A 13,358-nucleotide genomic window follows, 5' to 3' on the forward strand; every position below is an offset into this window, starting at 1 on the left:
TTTAGTCTCCATAAACATCCAGCACGAGTTGATTAATGTCAATGGGCACAATTTTTCGCAGGGAGGAATTCAATGCCACACCTTTGCTTCAGACACACTTCCATGTCAGACACTGTTTTACCAGACTGCCCCTCTGCTGCCATCTGTCACATGGCAACAAAACTTAAGGGAATACTGGTAGGAAAGTTCAACCTCTTCAGTCGTATTACCAATAGCCATCTCTGATGTTGTGGGCCAACATAAAAAAACAGGAGGCATTACTTTTGGAGCAGCCCTCCTACCACAGAAGAACTTTCATTCAGAAGGTTTACATGCTCTACTAAGATATATATTAAGATGCAATACATATATTATAACACGCATATTATAACGCCCTAATGATTTAACCATTTCAAGATTAATAAATATTACTTTCAAAGTATGTTCTAGACCAACACCATCAAATCATAATTCACCACAGTTCAGCTTATTAAAGGCAGACATTTACAAAACAGAAGTAGGCTGGTCTTGCAACAAGGCCACTCCAGTATTTTGATGGAGAAATGACACCTCCTGCTCCATGCGGAATGAAAGTAAAGATACAATTCTGTTACCTGCGGAGAACAGGACAGAAATAGGCAGAAATACAGCAGGTCTGTCTTTATATGCATCTAGTCCCATATGGTCAGACCAACAACAACTTTTTTTTAAAAAAAGACAAGAATATCAAAGTAGGATATTATAAAGAATCTCTCAATAGGCTAACAGACCTGAAATATCCTTTATACTGTGGTATGATGTTTCCTGTTGTAATCGCACAAAGAGATAAATCACGCTGGGGTTTGCCTCAGGAACCATTCCAAATCATACATGAATCCCCTAATCACACACCTCTACAGACTGAACATTCCTTCATCAAAGGGATAACAAAACAAAATGTCTGAAGCGAGGAATATACTTATTAAGTAAAAAAAAATAGTCAGCTTAAGAGTCAACCAGATGTTAGTCAGCAGAACAATATGGTCCAACTTTGCAAACTGAGGAGGTGCCACCATTTTGGTATAGCTCAGCAGTGTGATATAAACATGTTGTAATTGCTTGTTGTTTACAAAGCTCTCTCTGACCTAATCTTATCAATAATGCTAAGGATGAATCAGTGGGGAAAAAAATATGCAGAATTCAGCTTCTTTACTTTCCATCAGCTTTAGCCAAACATAGTATTCCCTACGTAAACATTTTTAGAACGCTTAAGGACATAATACACAGTTAAGACTAAACTAAAAATCTACTCAATATTTAAGTTTAGGATACATTATGATGACAAATAGAGAAATAACAAATAATGCCTTTCACAAAAGACCAAGTTCCGTTCTTGTTTAAATGATTTATTCAGAAACATCGCAAATGATTCAAGTACGTTCTGCGAAATAGGAAGAGCAAGTCACCAGGAATTAGCTTTCAGGCATAGATCAGGGGAGGAGGGCCAGGGTGGGGGAAGGAAGCAGTTTTGTTTTAAAATGAACCAGCAGATATCAGCACAAGCAACAATTCGATTCAACAACAGTCTACGTAGGGCGCTGTGTACCGAGGTAGCACTCAAACAAATGGATTATAACAAAAGCTACTAACAAAACAACAATAAAAGTGTCTGCAGGAAAAAAGCAGGAAGTACAGACTTCCAGGCTTAACCACTGTATGAATAGGAGATTCTAAATGCTATTGTAGCCAAGAGCCCCAGCAGTTGTCTGCTGCCATTATAGTATAGTAGCCATTTGTTCCTGCTATTAAGTCCAACAACCAGTTTCTAACAGGTTGATGACTTCATACCCCAGAGCAAGTGCTACACTTACCAGATTGCAAGTAATCAAAGAAACAGAAGTAACCAGACAAATTGAGAAGACTGAGTAAACTATGCCCAGCTATGTACAACCAAAATTGCAATAGAAGAGGCATCCAGAACCTGCACATTTACTACATGCAACTGTGAGCATGTCAGAGTCCAACTGAAAGTCTGAAGAGACTGCTAGCCTACGGGAATTCAGAAGTTTAATAACTGACTTAGGCTGATTAGCTGAAGAGGTCTAATGTTCAGACAATGACTTTCAGGGAGAATTTAGAACAGTTCTGACATCAGGACAAAGCAGAGGAAGGGTCTCATTCTTCATCTGTTGAACACTTTCCTTTGTCAGTAGACTATCTTTTTGCTTCCTTCTATCCTTCAGAACCACTACATTGCTCTTGAAGTACACGTGATTTAGAAATATAGGAAGAACATCCTTTAGGAAGACAACATCTTCTGGTAAGCTAGGTAAGGGGTTAAAAACCCTCACCATTAACCTCCTCACTTACTGGTTTCTGCTAGTACTGACACAATAAGGAAGACATTCATAATCCCAAAAGCAAGACTGCAAGTTAAATGTTTAAAAAGATATGTACGTGGATCCACTGATACCTAACAGACTCCAGCACAATTCCTTTCAGTGCAGGATTAGGAATTTGTATTCCCATTATTCATTTGTTTTAATGAAACCTCACAAGAGGTAAAACATAACTAACACCACACTACCATAAAAGTATGAAGTCAGCAATTGCACGAGAAGTGGGTGGATCTGCATGTGGTAAAAAAAACCCTTATGCCCACTCTGTGCTACAAGGGCAGAATTAAAAACTAAACAAAACCCCACATACACACACTCATCAGAAAAGATTTTCTACTACTCTTCTGATTTAACTTAGTACACTAAAACCTTGCCCTGTATCTCCTCTACTGGTTTGAACATTACCCCAAAGTTCTCGTGAGCTTCCAGGTAAAGATTAGAATACACTGCACATCCCGCTGACCAAAAAGTAACTTTGTAATTTCTGCACTGACCTTGTTCCCAGTTCCAGTTAAGAGACCTGAGAGTGGGAACACGGATCATATGAAAGTAAACGAAACTTCAGTCGGCAAGCAGGATGCACGCCAAACTAAGCTCAACATCTGAGCTCACAAATACTCATAATGTAGTAAATTGGCCCACACCAGCTGGTCCTCAGAAAAAACAGAACTTCCAAAACAGCCACAAGTAATTCAGAATACCTGTACAAAGAAGTCCTTGCCAAGCCTTGGAAACCCTTGTGGAAGCAAAACCTACACAGCTTAGAAACAAAACGAAGAAGAAAGTCTACGGATCACATCTAACATATGCAGTAGCAAGGCTGCATTTAAGCAGAAAAGACTTCTAGTTTACTTTCATGAATGTTGTTAAGCAGAATAGGCATTAGCATACATTTAGGGTAGCACTGCACCAAAAGAGAACAATACATTTTTAGTAGGAAGTATGGTGATCTAAAAGGAGTTACAATTAAAATCAGTGGGTTCAGTTACCAAACACTGAATGGAAAGATGGTCAGGTTATAAATGATTGATACAAGAAGTTACTGTATACCAGCTTTAAAGGAAATGAAGACAGATTTTGCTAATAATACTAAAGCTGAGCACAGATACAGAAGAACATAAGACTCACTCTGTGGAAGCTACTCCATATGCACAAGGAAGTCCTTTCACTTCTATCCCGGACATTTTAAATACCACCACATCAACTTTTAAACATCCTGACAGACAGAGTAAGAAGCTTTTGTTGATTACAGCTCCTTATAGCATGTGCCTCCATTTAAAAGTTTCAGGCTTTTGTGTTGGGTTGGTCTTTTTTCTGTTTCCTTTTAAAAACTAAAAAAAACACGGTAGGACAGTATACCAATTCCCTCACTCTGAAAGCAATTCGTGAATAATAGCCAGAAACACAAAGGAAAGGGAAAGGTCTTTAAAAAACTAACAATTCAAGACTCAAATTCATGTGGTCTAACTGTTAAGAGGTCCTCAGTTACGTGGAGTTTGGCAGAGGCTTTGATAATACAGCTCATAATACATACTGACTTCAAACAGCCTTGCTGATGAGTAATCTTTTGCTCTTTTTTCCTCTACATAGCCTGGTCAGAGAAGGGAAATCTCTTTTGATGATGGCAAAAGCAAAGATCTGTTGGAAGTGATAATTTCCCATTGACAATATTTCAGAGTCATCTTCACTACTGAGCTGAACAATTTCAGAATTTCAGGTTCACAGGACAGTGTTCTCCTGAATCAAGCCTACAACTAGAGTGAAGTATTGTATGTGACCAGCTTTGTAAAACTAAGCAAACTAAATTCAGATTAGACACTTCTTTTATCACTAAAAACTTCAGTAAGTATTTGACAGCTAGATTTTTAAAACCATCTCTACTGCTGAAATAACATTACTAGTTCTGGTTGCATTCACCATGTATTTAGCAACCTAAAGAGCACACATTTTCCACATTGTTGTCTCAGTGCTTCCAACATCTTCCAACTCCTTTAAAAAAAAAAAAAAAAAAAAAAGGAACCAGAAAGTTGACATAAAATCATCATTTCAAACTTAAAATGTAAAAAGGCTTTTTTTTTTTTTTTAATTAGACTTATTCAGTCTTTCAAAAATCACAGAAGTCAGCATCCATATTCTTGAGTGTTTCTTTCATCCACCATTCCAGTTACACATCTGATAAAGACATAACTCTTAAACATTTCGAGCAGTACACAAACATTGACAGAGACCTTACCTGGGCCCATTGCTGTCTTTCCTCTTGGCTGAAGCACTGCTTTGTTCTGTTTTTGCACCCCTGTCCATACGCTCATTGGCATTCCTCTCCACAATTTCTCCCTCATCCAGTGCCCTGTGCAAACGGTAGTTCACCATCTTCAAAACGATAAAGAGCGCTGCTATTACTGGGCAGTACACAGCTACTATCATCATGGAAGAAGGAAGGGCCTTTCAAAAAGAAGAGCAGAAGAAGTGTTAGTGAACATAAGTTCAAATATTCGTAAGAAGCATACTTACCAGCTACCCATAGTTCAACAATTTCCTTCATCCTGAAGATATTAACCTCTGTTTTCAGCAAGATTTGTGAAGCCATGCACATACAGTCTAAACCTTGCATGGAGACTATTAGCAGTTCAGCAAGATAAAAGAAGTTTGACTGCAAAATACCAAAGCATCACAGCAGCATGCTAAGTAAACCTATGATTTGAGTTTGAAAAGCAAATTTAACTTTCTCTTTTTTTTTTTTCCTCCAGGCTTTTGGAATGTAATACTTAGACGAGGAGACTTACAGCTAGCATCTCTATTATATCACGATATTTCCAATTACATTTCATTCACACTTCAAAACTAAACCAAACAAGTTAGACCCTGTTTTAAGATTAGTACACCAAACCAATTCCAGGGTTTTTTTGAAAGAAAAGAAAGCCAGTTTGACAGCATTGTAGATGAGAGCAAACTACTTAGACTAGATGTTTTGATTTAGCTTTGCCAGTTTCCAACAGCTACTCTTACACGACAAGATACTTATCAGTCATGAAAGCCTAACTTCTCCTCACTCACATACAAAAAAGGTCAATTTACAATTTACACTGGCTCACACTGTTATGCAGCAGTCCACACTAATCCACAATATCACATCCTATAAGGGTTATTTATGCTAGACAGTTACATGCCCACGGAGAGACAGCCAACACAGGTACTTTGATGAGAATTTTTCAGTTGTGACAGAGGTGGACAAAAGCCAAATAAAAAGCCTCATTTCTAAATTCAACTTCTGAAACTCCTCTAAACTAAGACCTCACATCCAGCTTTTGCTGAGACTCACGAGGCTTTTACAGACCAGTCATCGCAGCAACAGGTATTAAGTGAAGTCTGACCTCTGTTGAAGACAAGCGTATGGCATACTAGTCAAACTTCCACTTCAAGGCTTTACCCCTTCTCATTCACCTGTTAGTTGTACTAGTACTTTGGTCCAGTCACTTAACAAAATGAGATATTAACGCACAGTGTTCATCCACAAATACATCAATTCCATCACCAAAACAAGAATCTGTACACTCAAGTACTGTTACATCATTGCCCTTTGCCCAGCTGACGGCACAGTTTGGTATGAAATTCTAAACATTCAGAAGTATATATATAGATGCGTGACAATCAGAATTAAATAGCATTTGATATCCAGCACAAACATTAATTCAATAGATGAGACAATTAAGTGAACTGCCTTATTAGGTTTCCTATTGTGAGGCTAATTCCAGCTTGCTTCATACCCCTAGTCACTCACGCTTTATAAACATCAGCAACATAGGCACCTTCACAGCGATCAAAGTTTCATGCATGTCTTGCAGAAATAGAGAAACACAAGCAGAGAATAGGACAGAAAGTCTCCTATATTTATAGAGAGCCACTTTTAGTCATTTCAAAGAGATCCGATTAAAACATGAAGATTCCTATAGATTTAAGAGAATATTTGTCCTGAAAGAGCCATGAGTAATTCGAGCTCTGACTTAAGCAAAAACACTGACTAGATCTCTGAATACAAGATACTATACTAACAAAGGGGAATAAAACAATAAGAATTTCTTAATATTGTATCAATTGTGAACTTCAGTGGAAAACCCATCCCTAATCTGACTGTTCACATTCCGGCAGGAAGCAAAAACAATCAATTAATACAACATTTCTTAAGCCAAATATATGAATGAGTGTAGAACCAATTAGAAGAGAGGTTACTTATTCTGATCTCTTCTCTTTAAGAGCTCGAGTTTAACCTACATTACACCCTCAAAAACAAGTCTGAATCTAACATACCATTTGAAGCAGGACAGGCAAACAAAGTTGGGGTATGTTAACTTAGATTTCTGTCTGCCATCTTTCATGATCAAGACTGGACAAGATTAATGGATAGGGGAAAACTCACTTAACAAGCACCACCTCAGGAGAAGAAAGAGGAAACAATTTTAAATACAGCATCAACAAGCAGCCAGGAGCCACGATGATAGTGACACCCATAAACCCTGGAGCAACACAAATGTTTCCTCAAAAAAATGCAACGCTTCTGAGAACTTGAGAGGCAGCAAGTTTCATGCAGGCAAGCACATAAGCTCTGGCAAAATGTTTAAGCTTCCTGTACATGCTAAGCAGTCTGCTACCAAATCACAAACATGAGTTCAATCGGCCTCTCCTTCACAAGCACCCAGTGTTCTGAAGCCATTACTGCAATCAGCTTAACACTAAATGACAAAAGTACAGACACGGGCTAACTCTATTTGGAGAGCTCTTCAGTTTGTCCCCTTCATCCATCAGGGATTAAGTCACACACTGCATGCAGTTCACCCTGTGGAATGCAAAATCTACACGTTCTGTTGTGCAAAGGGAAGCTCTGAGAATAAGTTAGAAAAAAACATAGAAAATGAATGTAGCTTGAATTAAACCCAACAAAGAATTAAACTGTACATTTTATCCCTCCCCACGTCCCCTTTCTACAGGATTGCAGAGAGCTAGGATTCATGCAACAAATTCGTATTTTTCATTCCTTGTGTTTATTCAGTCTTGCTCCTCTCTGGATAGGATGTATATTTTGTGAATAGAATAAATTTGAGCACGTCCTGCACACTCTACTGTACAATCATACTTCACATTAAGGTCTTATGCTGTGGTACAGCAGTACTACCCATGGTGCCAGCAATTCATCCACATTCCAGCCTCAAGAAATCTAGTGAATTTAAGCCAACCTAAACCACTGGTACCTTCTCCATTCTACTTTGCCAAAACTTGGAAACATTCAGCTTCTATGCAGGCTCTTTTCTCCATGAGCCAGAACAAGTTAAAGTAACATTATTGATCGCACCAGGGTAGCTTTAGACTGGACATTAGGAACAAATTTCCTCATGGATAGGGTGGTAAAGCACTGGAACAGGCTGCCCAGGGAAGTAGGAGTCTCCACCCCTGGAGGTATTTATGAGATGCCTGGATGTGGCACTAAGGGACATGGGTTAGTAACGGCCCTCAGTAGGTCAGGCTGACAGCCCACTTGACAGCGATGGTCTTTTCTAACTTAAATTATGCTATGATTCTATTTTGAGCTGCTCTTGACATTTTACCACATTTGAGGAGACCTGAGTAACTGAGTATCCTACACAATATCATCTTCAAGATTGTAACAGGAATGCTCAAGTCCTACAAATGTACAGCTAGGTCTCATTTCAGTTGTTTTCACAAGTAAGCAAGTACCATTTTTAATCAGGCCCAGACAAAAACCTTGTTAGAGCTTGTTTTCAGACCAGTTATAAAGCTGTACCTGCAACAGCATTCCAAAGAATTTCTCATTTTACTGCACATCCCTACAGTCACTTCCATTAGCACCAAAAGAAAGAGCACACTGAACTGCACTAGTTACAATTGAAGCTCTCACAGGAGAGAAGAAAGAGCTAGACGTGACCATACAGAATCTGCCTGCTTTAATTACATTCTGTTGAAAACATCAGTCACCCAATGTTTGAATAAGTCAAATAAATAATTAGACAAACTAGAAGCTAAAAGCATTTCCCTGTACCTTAAAGGGAAGTCATGTAGCATTATCAAAAACTCAAGGAGGAGAGGAATGGAGAAGATACAGACTTTCTACCACCTTTCCCTTTGAAGGTACTTTCTAAAATGTCTACCTTTCAAGACAACGTGATACCCATACCATCTACATGAACTGATAGCAAAATAATCAGACTCATCAAGCCTGACTATCTCTTCCTCACTTTTCACCTACACAATAAAAACTATTTACAGAAAGTAAAGAACTGCACTCAGAAGAACACTTATTTTAGACATTATCTGGGGTGTTCTCGAACTCAATTCGCAAGCCTGCTGCACTATCACCTCATTATCAGTTAAAAGCACGGTTCTGCCCTCTGCAACAGATTGTGAGCTCCTACAACCAGGTGGCCCAGTAGAACGCTATCTTTAATTGGCAATCAGTGGTCTACCAGTATAGTTTTCAAAACACTAGAGTATAATGCAAAGGGGATTGTAAGAGTTATAAAAGAAGTAAGAATAAACAAGTAGTGAACAAAGTAAGATACAGGACTGCAGTTACATTGTTTCTGCTAACTACTGGCTGTAAGGCCACCTCAGCTGTGTCAGGGTAGGAAACACTTAAGCGCTCCTAGATTCCAGTCATCAACCTAGAACAGAAAAGAATCATAGAAATCACCAAGGTTGGAAAATACTTCTAAGATCATCCAGTCCAACCATCTACCTATCACCAATATTTCTTACTATACCACGTCCCTCAGTACAACATCTAAACATTTCTCCAACGCCTCCAGGGTTGGTGACTCCACCACCTCCCTGGGCAGCCCATTCCAATGCCTAACGACTCTTCCAGAGAAGTATTTTCTAACATCCAACTTCAATCTCCCTAGTGCAACTCGAAGCCATTCCCTCAGGTCCTAATGCTAGTTACATGAGAGGTTGACTCCCACGCCACCACAACCTCCTGAAGGGTAGCTGTAGAGAGCAATAAGGTCATCTCAAGTCTCCCCTTTTCCAGACTGAACAATCTGGTGGTCTAAGAAACATCAGACCATTAGCTATGGGCCTTTAAAATATTCCCACTTAAACTGCAAAGATGTCTGTATCTTGAGTCAGCATTTCAAATGCAAAAGCACAAGGAACCAGAGAAAATTTCATGCCATCATAGGTTGTGCTGCACATTTATGAAGAATTAAAGACACTTTCACGGATCTCTGCAAAGCTTTAGCTAGACACTACAGATATGATGAAGCTTCCCAATTATTTTCAAAAGAGAGGTGTAGGTGTTAGCTGTTAAGAACCTTCATACCAAAGTCTTTCAATCCAAATCAGATTTTATGTCTTTGCATAAAGGTGACATCAATCAAGCTTTCATTCAACAGTAACAGTTGCCTTGTAAAACACTCCAAAGACCAAGCATACTGAAGTCAGTATTTTATAGTATCGTATCAGAGAAGAAGAAAAGACTATCCAGGAACAGCAGGTCCAGTTCTGTCACCACTGTCTGTTTATTAAGAGCCAGGGCCCTTAAGAACTGCTGATATCTGGAAGCACATTCAGTAACAAGTCACGCAGTATTTTGACAAAAACCTCAAGTGTATGAATGAAGCTTCTGGTAGCCAAGAAACTACGTGTAACTTAGAGCAACATGAGAAAAGTAGGTTCTCAACATATATTTTAGTACTTAAATTCGGTTTAAGAAACAGTATCCATCTCAGAAATTCCTCCTAAGAAGACTTACATGGAGCTATGTATTTATGACCTACTTCTGTAACTATGTACACAAAGCAGGAAATCGAATACCTATTAAGTGAACTGTTGTGTAAATGAGCCTGACTTTGACAGACAACCTCTGTAGGTATGAGCCCATCACCCCAAGCAAGGTACAGTCCTGGCTCCTCTTAACTCACTGGCAAAGTTCCCCGGCTGCCAGAGCCAAGACTTCATTCCCTTCTGCGCATGTGGTGGGGCTGAAGAAGCATTCCAACCGGGGGAAGCGCCGTGGCAGCCTCCTCTCTTCCCCTCCTCCTTGCAACAGTGATGCACAACACTGGCCTCTCAATTTAGGGTATCTTTGCTCCAACTCGACCACTATATTTTGCAATCCGGCTGTACCATTTCCTCACGTTGTAGCATATTTGCTTTTCCTAGCTTGAGTTTTGAATTAGACTACAAAAAAAAAAAATTGGCTCTTATGACAGATATGCAGAATAAGCACAGTTGAGCCTGTTACTGAATACAACTATCAAAACAGGATAGATTCAACTACTCTAGAAAACAGTATTTTTGCTTGTATGTTGCCAAGCCACAGATCCAAGAGTACACATCTACACAGCTTCACTTAGGCATACATTTCTCCTTGATTCCTTGTTATCTACGTTTTCTTCCCAAACAGGCAAAGTGTACAGACACATACCAGAAACAGAAGTATCCTGATCTGCAATACAGATACTTACATGCATGTATCTGTGTCCTTCACCAATGATGCAGAGCCCACGCTTTCACACGCCCATTCTCAGAAGACAGACAGATCAGGGAGCAAGAAAGGCAAGCTGAATTTGACTGCTAATTCCTTCGACTGGTTTGCACCATACGCTACACACATCAACCCTATAAGCAGTGGATACATATGCCAAGAAACACAGATACACGATACAGCTTCCTCACAAAGGTTACTACCAGATTCCATACTGAAGATACAGGATACACAGAAAAAAAAAAAAAAAAAAAACAAAAAAAAAACCTAGTAATGCTTGGTGCAATAAATCAAGTCTTTAAGCAATAAGTGCATTACCATACCCTAAAGAGATAGTTTCCCATTTTTGTTTGAAATTAAATACTTGGAAAAAAAAGCGATCAGTTTACCATCAGATTCATTTAGTCTTGAGAATCAGCTACAGGCAAAGTTTATAAGGGATCCCACTGCCTTTGTTACTTCAAAATGACTAATGAGCACCTACACTTACCGCTACCCTAATGCATCAAATCAAGAATATGAACTTGGAATTTCTTACATGAGAAAGCTTCATACGTAATGTAAAACCAATCAGCATTTTAACTCTTTATATATTTTTAAAAACACTAATGGATGCCTGCCAGCAACAAGTCATTTGAAACGAGCTTAGAAACTCCCTCCTACAAACCAGTAAGTCACACTCAGAATTCAGATTACAGTTACCTAAGACTTCTTAGTGAGTTCTGCTTATTTATCTATGTCCTACAGCCACTCAACATTTACACCTTTTTCTTCTAAAAACAGCTTAAGAGATGCTAAAGAACTAAGATGACCATCACAGTCCTGCCTGTTTAGTTTATGTCTAGACAACACTTAAACTGCACAGGGTGGAAAAAGGGAAAACAGCCAAATATGATTCAATCTGCTTCAACTTGTGACTAATCTCTCTACTTATTCTCAGGGAAGTTGGCACATGTTGCATCTTTAACTTGTCCTGAGCTATGAAGCAAGAGAACTTCTCTGACCTCAACAAAACCTGATGCAGCTTGCTTTTGCCCATCTTTTCCATTTACACAAGAAACATATTTGAGTAATACTTAAGTTTACCCTATAGCACAGGCAAGTGAAGATTAACTGCTGCTTTGAGATCAGCAGGAGATTCAGTGCAAGTTCATATTGATCAGCCAGCAGACCTACATACAATAAAAACCATACACCCCCTCCCATGTCTCTGTGCGTGCGGCATATAGCTCACCTTTACGTGCAGACTTCTCAGAAAGAGAGTGCTAATCATATCAGCTATTCTACCAAAATAGAAGAGCATTATTTCTGAAAAAGAGCTGGATCTGGGACCAAAAGGGCTCTCTTCTTCCCACCCGAAGTTCCCAGGTTTTTTTGAGTGGATCAGCTTAGTAGGAAGTTTCACCTAGCTGTTGTCATGTTAGTTTTAGAAGTGTTGTCACATTAGTTTTAGAAGTAGTTCTCCTCAGCCTGCAGTTTCCTTACCAGCAGTATAGAGTTTTCAAACAAAAAGCCCTGTAGTTACTGTTTCCAACACAGAAACATGAATTAAGAGCTAAGCATAGAGGGCTGTGAATCTCCTCTTCTACAGCAACTATTTCTTAGCATGAAGCATCTCACACTGCCATTTTACAAACTGCTTTTTAACCAAATAAATGCCTCACCTAAGAGCTCTACATTTCTATGACTGCATTCATGCTGAGTTTCTCCAAGGTTTCATTCACTAATTCTCAATTTTTTCACAAGCTCTTCAGTTGTCAAGAGCATTCAGACCAGGCAGACTCACAAGCTACAAGACTGGTCACACAACGCTCTGAATGATCACACTGTTCCTCTGAGAAATCTGAAGCAAAATATTTATACTCCATAAGCTGCATATAACTTAAATGGAAAGACAAGCACCAGTCAACAGGAAACTGCCTCCTTCTCTCACAACTGGTCATACCTTTGCTGCATCTGTTCCAAGTCCAAATGTCAAGGGAACACCTAGGTTTAAAGGTCAGTATTATTTTTTTTAAATAGCTTTGATCAAAGCATCAGGTACGTTCAACAAGGATTCTCCCAAACTGGCTTTCTAAAGTTTGCGTACAAGTGAAATACCAAAGGAACTTTTCACCACGGTGCAGAGACAGTGCCAGCCAGCACACCGTGCTGCGGCTCGATGAACTTTTACGTAATATCCTGACGGCCATCCCTTCCCGCTATCGAAAGCGATGAGAGAAAGCGATAGAACTGTCAGCCAGAAATACAGGTTCTATCCCAGAGCTTTCACTGTAATCGGGCGTTTTCCGGCGCTTCCAGGAGGCCGACGGAGCCATGCCCACTTTAGAGATGAGGAAGCCGAAGCCGACGGAGCAGCGGCGGAGACGGAAGCGCGGCCGCCCCGCGGGCCGCAGCCAGCACTCCCCACACTCCCTCCCACCGCCACCCCCGGCCCAGGCGCACCGGGGCCGCCCGGTGGGGGCACGCCGCGGCAGCGGGGCGGGCGGCACGGCGGGCAGGGG

At 39.9% G+C, this 13,358-nt stretch overlaps 1 protein-coding gene across 7 annotated transcripts in view; it reads right to left on the reverse strand.

Moving 5' to 3' along the window:
- PCNX1 (pecanex 1) overlaps window positions 1-13,358 on the reverse strand; it is an 82,624-nt gene that overhangs the window by 68,980 nt on the left and 286 nt on the right. For 2 of the 7 annotated variants that reach the window (XM_042814037.1, XM_042814036.1), the window contains exons 1-2: window positions 12,800-12,899; window positions 4,591-4,799 (exon numbers count right to left, since the gene is read on the reverse strand). In XM_042814037.1, coding sequence (XP_042669971.1) covers window positions 4,591-4,784 — 194 coding nt within the window. In that variant the 5' untranslated portion in view covers window positions 4,785-4,799; window positions 12,800-12,899. Of the gene's footprint in view, window positions 1-4,590; window positions 4,800-11,078; window positions 11,095-12,799; window positions 12,901-13,358 lie in introns of those variants that run through there. The other 5 variants (XM_042814040.1, XM_042814039.1, XM_042814042.1 and 2 more) reach the window with 4 other exon arrangements.

The sequence above is a fragment of the Centrocercus urophasianus genome, unplaced genomic scaffold (assembly GCF_019232065.1).
Source record: "Centrocercus urophasianus isolate 14NV4802_14NV808 unplaced genomic scaffold, USGS_Curo_1.0 seq_14, whole genome shotgun sequence".
NCBI classification, from domain to species: Eukaryota; Metazoa; Chordata; class Aves; order Galliformes; family Phasianidae; genus Centrocercus; species Centrocercus urophasianus.